Here is a 12352-nt window from a genome sequence, read left to right on the forward strand (position 1 = left end):
GCATTCTATTACCTCCACCTTAACATCTAGCCGCCTGAGTGGTGAGAGCGTCTGCTCGATAACTGTATGGTTCCTTCGCTGCTTCCAGTCGTCTGTTGTGTTGCATGTGTAATTGCAGTGTACTGTATGTTGTCGCAATGGGCGTAAAATAAAACATGTTGTTTTTAACAAAGCCTGAGCACTACTGTAAACTGGTCTGGACAGTTTAGCACCCTGTAGTCTTGTAGTGGTATTGCCAGGAGTTTAAACAGCAAGGAGTTAATCTATGCAGATGGACCCCCTCCAGTGTGTTGACTTAGGCAACCCCAGTAACAGGTGGAGGCCTCCCTCAGAGAATTTTGACAAAATTACATTAAATTTAGTTCATTCTGAGTATTTCGAGCACAAAATGATCAAAAACAAGATAAACCTCTTTCAAAATGCGATGGTTTCTATCAGGGCCATTGAGAGAACATTTCGGGCCCGGTACCAAGCAAAAATCCGGGCCCCTAAAGTTTTGAAAAGCAAAGCAACTTGCAAAGCGACCTTGCACAACCGTCGCTGACACTTGAAATGCCCTTTCACAACTTCTTAAAAAGCATGAGAAATGGTTTCTTGATATTAGACTGTCATAACACCTCTCCTACCCCCGGTTAGAAAACATTGTTCTAAGTGGAATTGTCTCAAAGATTCACTTTCAAATTTCTGATGAACAACCTTGTAGCCTAACTGCATCTGCTAAATTCAGCTGATTTCAGGCTGCTTCTGCAATGTGGTGAAAGTTACGGCACACCAACTTCAGTAGTTAAAACCAGGGAGCACTTTAAAAAGGTGTTTCATTGGCACCTGACAAAAGCGCTGCTTAGTGCCTGGCTCACATATTACACCAGATATCATTTCGAGCAAATTTGTGAATACCGGTCCAGCTTACGTTTCTACCAAATAATTTATCAGCAAATGTAACGCTTTTTGCCATTGCTATGAACAAACAATGTATGTAGGCCTACCTTTTTCCACCATTGAACTGTACTGAACCCCATAACAAATCACAGAAATACTCATTGCTAGAGTTGCAAAAACCATCAACAGTTTGATTAAATCATTGATTAACTAATCATGCACAAAATTTTGTTGGTGCATACCAACAACGAATTAACTTTAATCACTGTTTAGTTAATCAATAATTAACTTTAATCATTGTTTAAGTTAATCACTGTTGGTGCATTCGACCCTTATTCTTTGATTTGCTCGGTTTCATAACATTTTGTGCAAGAAAATCGCTATTGTCAACAGTCTTAAAATGGGTATTTATTTACACAGTATTTTCCACAAACTTTGTATTTGTTGGCGCTATTCTATAATTCTAAATTCTTGCAACTCAAACATTTCAAGAGCATATATACATTAAGTATTTTCCACAAACTTAATGTATATGCTCTCGAAAGGTTTGAGTTGCAGGAATTTAGAATTATAGAGTAGCGCCAACAAATACTTGCGGACCCTTGGGTTATGTATCCAGCTATCAAATCATCGACCTCACCTTCACAGTGGAATGAAGAAACCCATCAGTGAAACATTCCACTTTTATTCATGATGGCGGATATGAAGAAAGGAGAAATATAGGTTATGTGTTTGTCTAGTTTGAAATTATGCCTCTGTCATTACAAATGATTTTATAGAAAGCAATTTTTATTGAAACTTTTTTGCTAATTGATTAAGAAACCTGTGATATAGGACTGCATATTACAACATCAGTTTTTAATATAAAACACATAATTTAACCTTCTTCCGAATCTTTGACACTTCAGCAGTGAAACAAAGCAACACTATTTCCCGAAGGTGTTTAAGTTTTCAACGAAAAAACTTGTGTAACTACTTCTTTGAACCATGCCAGTTTCCAGTTTCTTGTTAAGTCATTTGGAATATTTTATCTCGTTCTTCAGCTTCCAATCCTATAGATTTAGACTAGATGGGAATTTTTATTGACCAATCGTTGCTTCCTGTTTTGTTGTTTTTTAAATCAGCTAATTTTACTGTTGTAAGAAGCTGACATCTTAAAAAAAACTAATCAAGCCCAAAAGTCTAGGAAAAAAACACTAAAAAAGCTGGACAAGTGGAAAAGCCCACAGGCCAGCTGAATTGTTAAGTCATATTTCAGTAGTCACGTAGGCTATACTACATCTGCTGAAATAACTATCAATTATGTTATGCCACTGCACTATAAACTAATTTTGATGCACGAGTTTATTTGCAAGTAAAATATACTGAAAACATTTTAATACAGAGTATCACTATTTTGATATTGGATTACTTTTCTAGACGATAGCCTTGCGCATTTAAAAAAAATATTCAACAGACTATTTCAAAAGGACGTTTATTTTTATTTTTGCTAAAATACAAATAATATGTGTTCATGCAGCTGGCCTGCAATCTTAGAGTGTTCTTGCAACAGCCCATTTTGCAAAAGTTGTTATTATTTTGAAGATTTAATGCAGCTGTTGAATCAGGTGGTTATTCCAACTAACCAAGTCTGTATCTGGCTCATGCTCTAATGTTATGCATCTTACAATTTTAGTACTATTTTCATCACTCTAAGTCGGAGTTTACGGAAAATACAAGACCGCTGGACACACACATCGAAACGTCCAAACCAATAACTTGCAAGCTGAAAAGAAAGCAACATGGCGAACGATACAATCACCAACGAATAGTTGATATTTGCATTCGTTTCATAAATCCTACTCTTTGTACTTGATTAAAAAGTTACACTAACTTCTGACAGTTAATTTCTTATTGAGTAGTAATGTTAAAGCTTTTACTGTGGTAGGCTACCACGCATCAGTAACCTACCTGGTAGGCAGCACCTAGCTTGGTTTCTAATTCAAATGTTTATTAACGGGTGAAAAAACTATTATTTGTATCAATACAATCTAGTAGCGGTCGATCCCAACATACATTGAAGCCACAGCAAGGCAGAATATGACGTACAGTATCACGTGATCCATTGCTTGATGCTTTATGTTTTTGGTTTCGGATGTTACAGTTTCGCAATGTTTGACTTTATTTCTGATAGGTTATAAGTTGAGAGCTAAACCTCGTAAACAGATCTTTATCTGATATGATTACTCATTTTAGGCTATAAATAAATGATTATCTTTGTTTAAATAACCCAGCCTCAACAGCCAACAATTATGGCCGTTTTGTCAGAAGGAAAAAAAGAGAAAAAGATCATGATTAAGAAAAAGATTTTAATTTTATTAATCACGTAAGCTACTTCGTCAAAGTTACGTCGAGAATGCTCAAATTTAATAACTTCCAAGAAAGGTGTTTTGATTTAATTCCTCTCTTTGTAACTTTCTGAAATCCTTTGTTTACATATTCTCAACTTAATCTCCAAAAAACATGGAAGCCATGTTATACAGCCACATCGTTCCTGGTTCGAAATGAGGCTTATGAGTTGTCACAAAATTTGTTGAGATGTCAGTTAAGTACCGTAATTCTAAAGAGAGCTTTACATCTTGCAAAACTTCTGGCAACAGTAACATTCTGGCTCAACCACCCTTCGATGTCAAGTTTGCTGTATTTATTTTATTTTTCTGTGTGAAAAAGAAACATGGAAGGTTTCGAAACGAAATGGATCCAAATGATTTTGATGTTGTTAACATTGGGTGACGTCATATTCAGGAAAAGCAGGTTTGGCAAATTATAAAATATTATAATTAAACACAATCAGTAAGCCCGTGGATTACCTTATCAGCTGTATTATCTTCTTCTTCAATTGCCTTGCCTGAACCAGGCATCGACGGCCTCAGATGAATAATTAGACCAAATGTTCGCAAGTATTATAATTAGACCAAATGTTCGCAATTAGACAAGCTGTATTATACTGGATTTAATTCGTCTTGTAAAAAAATAATAAAAAGTAACTCTTACAATCACACTACCGTAGGCTACTCTTTTTAAGAAAGTATATAGGCTAGCAGGGTTACTCAACCAATCTTAACAAAGGTCCAGTTTGACAAGTTGAATATTTTTAGCGGTCCGGTGAATATGTTATTTCACACGCAACCACGAAAGTTAAACTATCTGTACTAAACCACTTTTTTAGGTAAAATGTAACTCGAATTGGATTTCTGAAAAAGTGTTGGGGAGTCTGGGAGTCGAAGACCCCCCCCAGAAACTAGGATAATCACAGTAAACGTGGCTTCTTCCCAGTAAAATATGTTTAAAGAAGCCCTGAAACGTGGCAGTGAGGTTATTCTTCCAGAAGCTCAAGGTCCACCATCAGCACCCATTCGGACCGACAGTTGAGTAGCCATCGGCTAAGCCTATTTAAAAAACTACACTAGGACGAGCCATCTGCGACATAAAGTTGTAATAAAAGAAGGATTAAATATGACTAGAAATGAATAAGCGAAATATATAAACCACATCTATGATTCTTGGAAATTTCCTCTCTTTGCAAAGCACTTCTCAGAATGTTTGTAGTTTGCCGTCAAATCTAAACAGGCACCAATGAAACCGTTTGGATAAATCTTGCGGTTAGTGGTTAATCTCTTTATTACCGTACTGATGACTTGAAGACGACCTTTTGCTGCTTGTTCGGGAGAGTTGTTAGTTAACTGCTAACTACATTATTAGACGTCTGGCTGCGTCACGACTGTGGATGCTTTGTGTCAATTTCGATTCACTCCGGCCGGAAAATTTACCTTTTCTCAATAAAAAATGACAAACAACTCTGAAAAAAACCGTGAAGAGTCTATGTTATGAATAACCTATGCCCTTTTTCAATTAAGTCACATGTATATAAAACGATGACCTAACACATGGACTTACAATCCCCAATAGACGTTTCAGCAAGGCAAAGGTGATAAAGCGTTTCATTTTTATTTCCTCATGATGATGCAATGTTGTTCTTGCACAGGTAGAAACTAAAACATTTCTGGTGAAAAGGAGATGCGTTACGGCAGGGAAAGCTTACAAATTAATAAAATACAGAGGCGGAAAGTCAAATGTGTAAGCTCATAAACTGCTTTTCTTTGTTATATTTGGATAGCTTCTATGTTTATCAAATTCAATTGGCAGCAATACAAAGTTTGTGCAGAAGACTGATATTGCTTTATATGCTTTAAAAAACATATATATCTAGTCTCCAATTTAATCAAAATGAAGAAAGTTTATTTTCATTTCTGAACAATGTAAATAAGTAAACAGTTTAATGAATCAAAAGTCGATAACTGCCAATCAACTAAAAGTAACGTGCAAAAATGCAAATTAACTGTTGTGGTATTATTTTATATATTTTAGTAACGGCTTTTCAAACTGTTTTAGAAATCGAAAAATGATGATAAGTCTGGGACAAGTTTAGAAAAATCAGGGGTGTACCATACAAATCAAGCAGCTCCTTTATTTAACGCACACTATACTCTGAGAAATTAGTTTCACATCTCACACAAGAGAAGATAGTGCTGCTATTTTGCATTCATCAAATGGTGGCATCAATTTCGCTATAGTAATAGCATCTTCAGCTTATTGAAACCACATTAATTATACTGAATGCAGAAAAAAATGAAAAGATTGGGCGTTAACCAAAATCTTTAGTTTTTCAGCACGGATCAGATAAAATTGAAACTTTGAGCATAATAATAAAAACTTTTTTGGTTGACGATTCACTAACGTTTCAAACGTCATAGCAATTCGCATCCTCAGAGTGAATGATAGAATACTGTATATTATATTTCGATTTTAAACTTTTATTTTTGTAACTCAATCACTTGTAGTGCTATGGCCTACCTCCGAATTGCAGATATTCACATCTTAAACTGCAGCACAGGCTTACAAATAATTAATAAATTGAATTGACAAAGCAAATAAACTTAATAGGCGCTAATGCAGTTTGTGAGTTTTCCAATTTGTTAATTTTTTGTAGTATTGACTACGTCTTTTACTTATCCTGTAAATATATGCAGCCTCAGAGCTCTATCTTTGATAGAAAATGAAGAGGGTCGGTTTAAACTATTCTTGAAACTAACGAATGTATCGAAGATTAACTTTCTTATTTTTGACAATTAAAGAAGACGTTTGCAATCAGATAAATCAGATGTTGATAAATACGACAATTTCATATATTTGTTATCTTTGAAAAATATTTTTGCAACGTTTTTAAAACACCTTGACCAACGCAATTTGAAAAGCCAGCAACATACAAACGCATCTTAAAAAGTTTTTCAAGCATCACATGCTGCACAAAAATTTATTGAAAGATAAACAAAACTGATAACTACAGTAGTTTCGAAGTGATTGGACACTAATTCCTGGTACTGTTTTCTCTGAAAACAGTTATTTATAGAAAAAATGGCCAGTGTGCAACAAAACGGGACTTCAACCTGTGATGAAGAAGAAAACCTGAGAAACATCGACGCTTCATGATGATAGCGGATGCTGACAGTGCAACACTGCTCGCGGCAGGAGATTTGAAGATGTAATCTTTTTATGAAAGTTGTTCAAAAATGTTAAAAACTTGAGGGAAGTAAATTATTTTGGCATTACTTTAAAGATGATGTAGAATTGAGCGGAACAAAGATTTTTCTACATAAGTTCTATGATTCAGTTCGGAAGAATTATTGTTGAGACATTTCTTGACAAAGAAAAAATTTAGAAATATTATTTAAAAAACCTACTGCGTTTATTGTATATGGTCTTGTTGCATACAGTACAATAATTTATAGAATAAAACCTGAACCTGAACCCATAACACAAAAACCAGTAATAACCATAACCAATAAATTTATACTTAATTTGTTAATGGACTGAGCATTACAGTTGAGTCGATAGGTTATTAGTAACTATTTAAAGTTTTCGTTTTTAGGTTAGCCTGTAAGTATAATCAACAACTTTATTGTAAAAATAGGATTTTTGTACAGAATATTTTGCAAATATTTAGGCTGTCAAATATGAAAAAAACTCTACCCAGCTTTTGACAAAAAAACAATATAAAAGAAAATAGAACACACTAAAAAACAGGAAAACCTGACATTTGACTGAGACTGACAAACGTTTGATCGCATAAATAAAGAATGTACTGAAGCAGCAAAACTATGAAACTCCAAGACAACAAGTCAATATTTTAAGTAAAAACAGCTGCCACAAAAGGACCTTGTTTTCCGAGACCAGCACAATTAGTTTTAGTTAACAGGCTTATGGGTATGCCTGTGCACATTCAGTGTTATTTATATTCTTAACGTTTGATGTTACAGATAAGAAAAACTATAAGTTGGTGCAAGAAACAGACTTCAGCTTAGTTACTAGTTACTTGAGTTTTATTAAACCACCTTTTCAATATCAGAAGCTACAATGCCGGTAAGAAAAAGTTGATATTTAAAAGGACTTTGTTTACGATTATATCGAGTAAACGGAATGTGATTATGATCAAATAGCTACTAGCGTTTTTTTTTTTATGAAATACTAATGACAAAGAAAAATTAATCAGAAAAACAACATGATGCTTTAAGTCATAAGATGTAAGAATACTGTGAATGTATAAGTTTAACTGGAGTTACCACTTTAACTTTTGAGGCTTTGCGAATTTTTTTAAAGTTATTTTTTAAGCAGAGTGTTCTTAAACAGTTAAATAGCAATGTGTTATGGCATATAGTTTGGTTGCCCAGCAATTATTTCTCACACATTGAAGTCAGGGATCCCTGATTGAAGTACTGATGAAAACTGTAGTTTTTACTTTAATGAGCTTAACTGAAGGTGATTTATCAAGGTAATAGTTTTGAAACAAAGTTCAATCTTCTACGAAACATAAAGTAACAGCAAGTGTCTTCACTGAAACTCGAAAGTTAAACGGGATTCAAATACAATGATACTCTATGGCTGCACTTCTACTAACGTAAGATTCAAAATTGTCTCAACAAAAAGAGAACTAACTTTTAAGATGAAAGCATTCAACTTCATCTGTTTAAACTTTAGTATTTCTTTTCCAGGGATCTTGTGCGTGCTTGAATGGAGGACTATGCTTCACAAACCGATGCGAGTAAGTATAGCCTACAGCTCAAAAGTATTTTTCATTTTCATTAATAAATTTTTTCATCAAAAAAAAGTTTTACAAGTGTCCTATCATTTTGACGTAAGCAGTAGCCTATGAATATCTTCATGTGTGCGACAGTTACTTTTTCAATAAGAATTTACTTATTCTACAATGTAATGAAAATAAATGAATTTGTTTTGGCTATTGAATATAATTTGTCTAACCTACAGCAGCAACATCAAAGTTCTAAAATTAAAATTTTATTGACAAATATTTTATTATGTAGCAAAACTTTTATAACTTAACATGTAACAGTCGCTTGTTGATACTTTATTAATTAATTTACTCCATATAAAATGTGCGGTGCCTATCGGTTAAATTTTTAGGCTCTCGTCATTGTGAAAAAGTCAAATTTTACTTTTGTGCATGTTGTGAAGGTCACAAGTGTAGATGAAAAGCTACCTGATTTACCGTACAGAATAGCTACAAAAATGAGACATATCAAAGAAATCAAAATTTAAATTGCGACATTTTATTTGCAGATGTAAAAGCGGCTTTGTTGGAGAGAGATGTGAATTCACAGAAATAAGTTGGGATGCATCTCACAATGACCCCTCAAAAGTGGATAAAGAAGTTGTGCCAATGTCAGTTTTTGTCATCGCATTTGTCCTTCTGCTCGTTACTGTGGTGATCGGACTGATTGGCTTCTTTATATGGAGGTACAGCTACTTGACTTTTGAACTACGCCCATCGCTTGCTTATTTAGTGATATAGAAGATGAACCTAATCAAACAGGTTAAAGATACCACTCAAGTTTATTTTGGGTCTGTTGTTGATGAACAGTCATAGAGTGTGAGTAAAATTTGTTGAAAAATGTCGATAAGATCGAGTTTGTAAAACGCAAGGTAAACAGGATGCTGAGACAATGGTTCGCTGTATAAATTGCTAATTGTTTCGTAAAGCTTGATCTTTTACATAGTTTGAATCACGCTGATTGCAACTACAGTACAAAAGTTCGGTTAGCTTTGCTATTCCACGAACATCTTCCTTAATTAGCGCAATGAAATAATCGACAATCATAATTACGTCACTCTGCCAAAGCAAGTAAATCCATGTACCACCCAGCTCGTACTGTACTTGCGCTTCGGGTCATGAACAGACAAGGTGCAGCCTACACAATGCGATAGGAATTTCCAAAGCAAAAGCTGTAACAAAAGGAGCGTTTCATACATGTCACTTTGTGGCAGTTATGAAAAAATACACATCTGAACCTAATCATTGTGACCAGATTCATCTTCTCGTGTAAATGCAAAGCGGAAACTACCAAATTTCAAGTTATACAACAATTTAATAAATCTGGGCATGTTGCAGCGTGACTATATACCAAAAAACATGATCAATGGAGAAACTATTTGTGTAAAGCTTGGGGTAGGTTTGGACCTATCTAGCTCCCTGACTTCAAATCCAAGATCTTACAACTTAGCTTGCAAAAAACTTTTTTAGGGTTTTTCTCTCTTTTCATTGTTATTTTTACAACTTGACTTCATTTGTTTCAATGGGTTTGCTTTATGCATTTCAGACGATTGCGCAACATACGAAAGAAGAATTTAAGATCGGGAAACGAAAACCAAGAGAAGTCGAATAAAACCTCCGAAAATTTAGAGTCACGAATAGACAGACGATTGTTGGAGGCCCCGATTCATATTGATTTGTCAGAGATTAACAACAAGTCGTATGATAACTGCAAACAGATTGTCATTTGCTTACAACAGTCGGATGTTCCGGAAATTAAAACTCCCATCATTGTCAAAACTGTCAATGAGAATTCCTATCCCTCTCCTCTGGAGGTTGCCTTCCCAAGTGAAATGATGAACTTTCCGCGTCGTAAAAGAAGTCTTGCCATTAGTCGATGAAAGAACATCCAGCTAACACAAGCTATGGTATTAGCTTACACTGCCACGTTGTCTCACCTTTAAAAATTTCTTTTGCACACAGTATCTTTTCTCCTTTTCACTTACAAAGTAAGCAGAAGACTCTGAAAGTCAAAATAAATTTTGCAAGATACAATTTAAAAAAGGTCAAGAACTTCATTGCAATTTCACGGGGATTATTCGTTATCAAGTCAGAAATGTCAAACAACCAAAGACCATGTTATTGGAGAAAATCTTTCCTAAAGGGATTATTACGCTTTGCTCGCATCACCCCAAAGCCAGGGTGGATGTTTTGCACATGTTTCGCGTTGAGACACGTTTTCATTTTAAGTTCATTTCTTCATTGCTTGGCAAATCACATGATTGATCAGTTGTTGTGTTTTACCTTGTAAACATATTTATTTAATCTTTTATTGTTTACGTTCAAAATGTAAATTGTTTGCACTTTTTTCCAAATAAAATACTTTGCTCTTTTGCCTGAAGAACGATTGAAATGCTTGCAAGTTGAAAGGTACATAGAACATAAAAGTTCTTGAATGGTCAGCATGGATGACGTAGACCATAGTCGAAGATTTAATGTATTACTAAATTGCAATGTGAGAAAGTTTTGAGAAGTAAAACAAAAATTAGTAGGCTAGCAGAATTTGTCACAGTTGGTCGCTGGATGATTTTTCTTTGTTTTGGTAGACAAACAAGAAAAGGAAGTTATCGGATCAAAATTATTTGCAACTATAGCCTACATATTTTCAGCATTTAAGTTATAACTAGTAGACAATGCATTAGTGTTGTTTATAATCTCGCATTTCTGAAATAAATCAAAGGAATAGCCACTTGTATTGATAACTTCGAAATTCATGCTTAAGATTTTGTTCAGGAGAGACTAGTGTTTTTTAATCTTTATTTTTAAAGGAAAAAATTATGGGCTAATTTATTTTTTGACAAAGACCTGAGCAAGCTACATTGTCACCTTAATTTCTTAAAATGCATTTGCCTATATAGCACAAAAGGAATAGGTTAATTTACTATAAATATTAATAAAAAATAATATTAACAATTTAATGTAAACTAAGTTGCAATATTACTGCTTCGAACCATTTGTGAAAGGACTATCGAAATACAGGTTGATCTTTATCTCTGTTTCATTGATTACAAAAAGGCTTTTGGTCGAGTTAAACATGAACAACTATTGGCAATGTTATAAGAAAAATCTCGACGACAAGGGTTTGAGAATTATACAAAACCTCTAAAAAAACGCGAAGATGTGTATAGGAATAACCGAAACAACTTTAGTAGCTACGATCAAGAAGGGAGTAAGACAAGATTGTGTCCCCCCCCCCCCCCCCGAGCTACTCAACTTATGCAGCGATCGTTTCATGCTTTCCATTAAATATCTTGAATTAATAAAATTAGGAGGTGCAAATTTAAACAATATTAGATATGCCGATCACACCATACTAGTTGCCGCTATAGAAGAAAATTGTAACAACTAGTGTAGTTACAGCAATTCAAGAGGAAAGCGAAGCTATTGGCATGACTATTAGTACTAAAAAAACGTAATGCATGTAGGAGTGGAATTATGTAAAAGGTTTCTTTTCCTTAAGTAATAAATAAGATTAAAAAATGTCTTAAGTTATGTAATTCAAGTAAAAAAATCAGCAATTTATCCAAGCATCAATACATTTAATATTTTAATGTAACTGTACAGTGGAAAAAGTATTCGTATGTGCATATTTGCAATATTCATATCATGATTGTTTTTGTTGATATTGTGCTGGCAAGATGGGCAGTTGCAATATCACACTCAGTGTTGTACGCGTCATTGAAATAATTTGACGGCGTCAGCGTCAGCGCGAATTGCCTAAAAACTCTACGGCGTAAAGGACTGCGTAAGCTCTTAAAGAAATTGACGGCGTCAGCGTCAGCGCTAATTTCTAGCGCTATTTTTTGCCAACGTCTCATAAAACGCAAATATTTCAACCAAGTTCAGGCTAACAATAGCTATGAATAAAGAGCAGGTATTATGTTTTGAGACTGTATTGTAATTAGCTGCTCAGCCTATTAGTTATTTCCTTGCAGAAAAAAACAAGCATTTCAAAACGTTTGTCTGATCATCTGCTGCGTTTGGGACGCATATTCAGGGGCGCCGAAACGATTTTTGAGTGGAGGGGCAGGAGTATGAAATAAGGGCACATTTGTTGCTGAAAGGCCAATTTTTTTTTTTAAGTTTCAAGATAAGATATAGCGATAATGCTCATGTATCAGCTCATTATCGAGTAATGATACAAGTATTCGCTATACAAAGAACAATGGCACGGAAAGGCATCATGCTATTTCATAATCATGTAATATAACTTACTGTGATGGAGAATTTTGTGTCGTGAATATTATTTTGAGGCAAAAATAGAACATT

The 12352-nt window shown here is 34.4% G+C and overlaps 1 protein-coding gene across 1 annotated transcript; it reads left to right on the forward strand.

Moving 5' to 3' along the window:
• The first annotated feature begins 4839 nt into the window (after positions 1-4839).
• LOC145786778 (uncharacterized) lies at positions 4840-10418 on the forward strand. Its single transcript, XM_082598520.1, has 6 exons — positions 4840-4995; positions 6319-6460; positions 7236-7338; positions 7968-8017; positions 8554-8730; positions 9591-10418. Exons 3-6 carry the CDS (start codon positions 7333-7335, stop codon positions 9922-9924), a joined length of 567 nt encoding a protein of 188 aa, XP_082454646.1. The 5' UTR covers positions 4840-4995; positions 6319-6460; positions 7236-7332; the 3' UTR covers positions 9925-10418.
• Positions 10419-12352: the final 1934 nt, after the last annotated feature.

The sequence above is a fragment of the Aplidium turbinatum genome, chromosome 17, assembly GCF_918807975.1.
Source record: "Aplidium turbinatum chromosome 17, kaAplTurb1.1, whole genome shotgun sequence".
Lineage (NCBI taxonomy): Eukaryota > Metazoa > Chordata > Ascidiacea > Aplousobranchia > Polyclinidae > Aplidium > Aplidium turbinatum.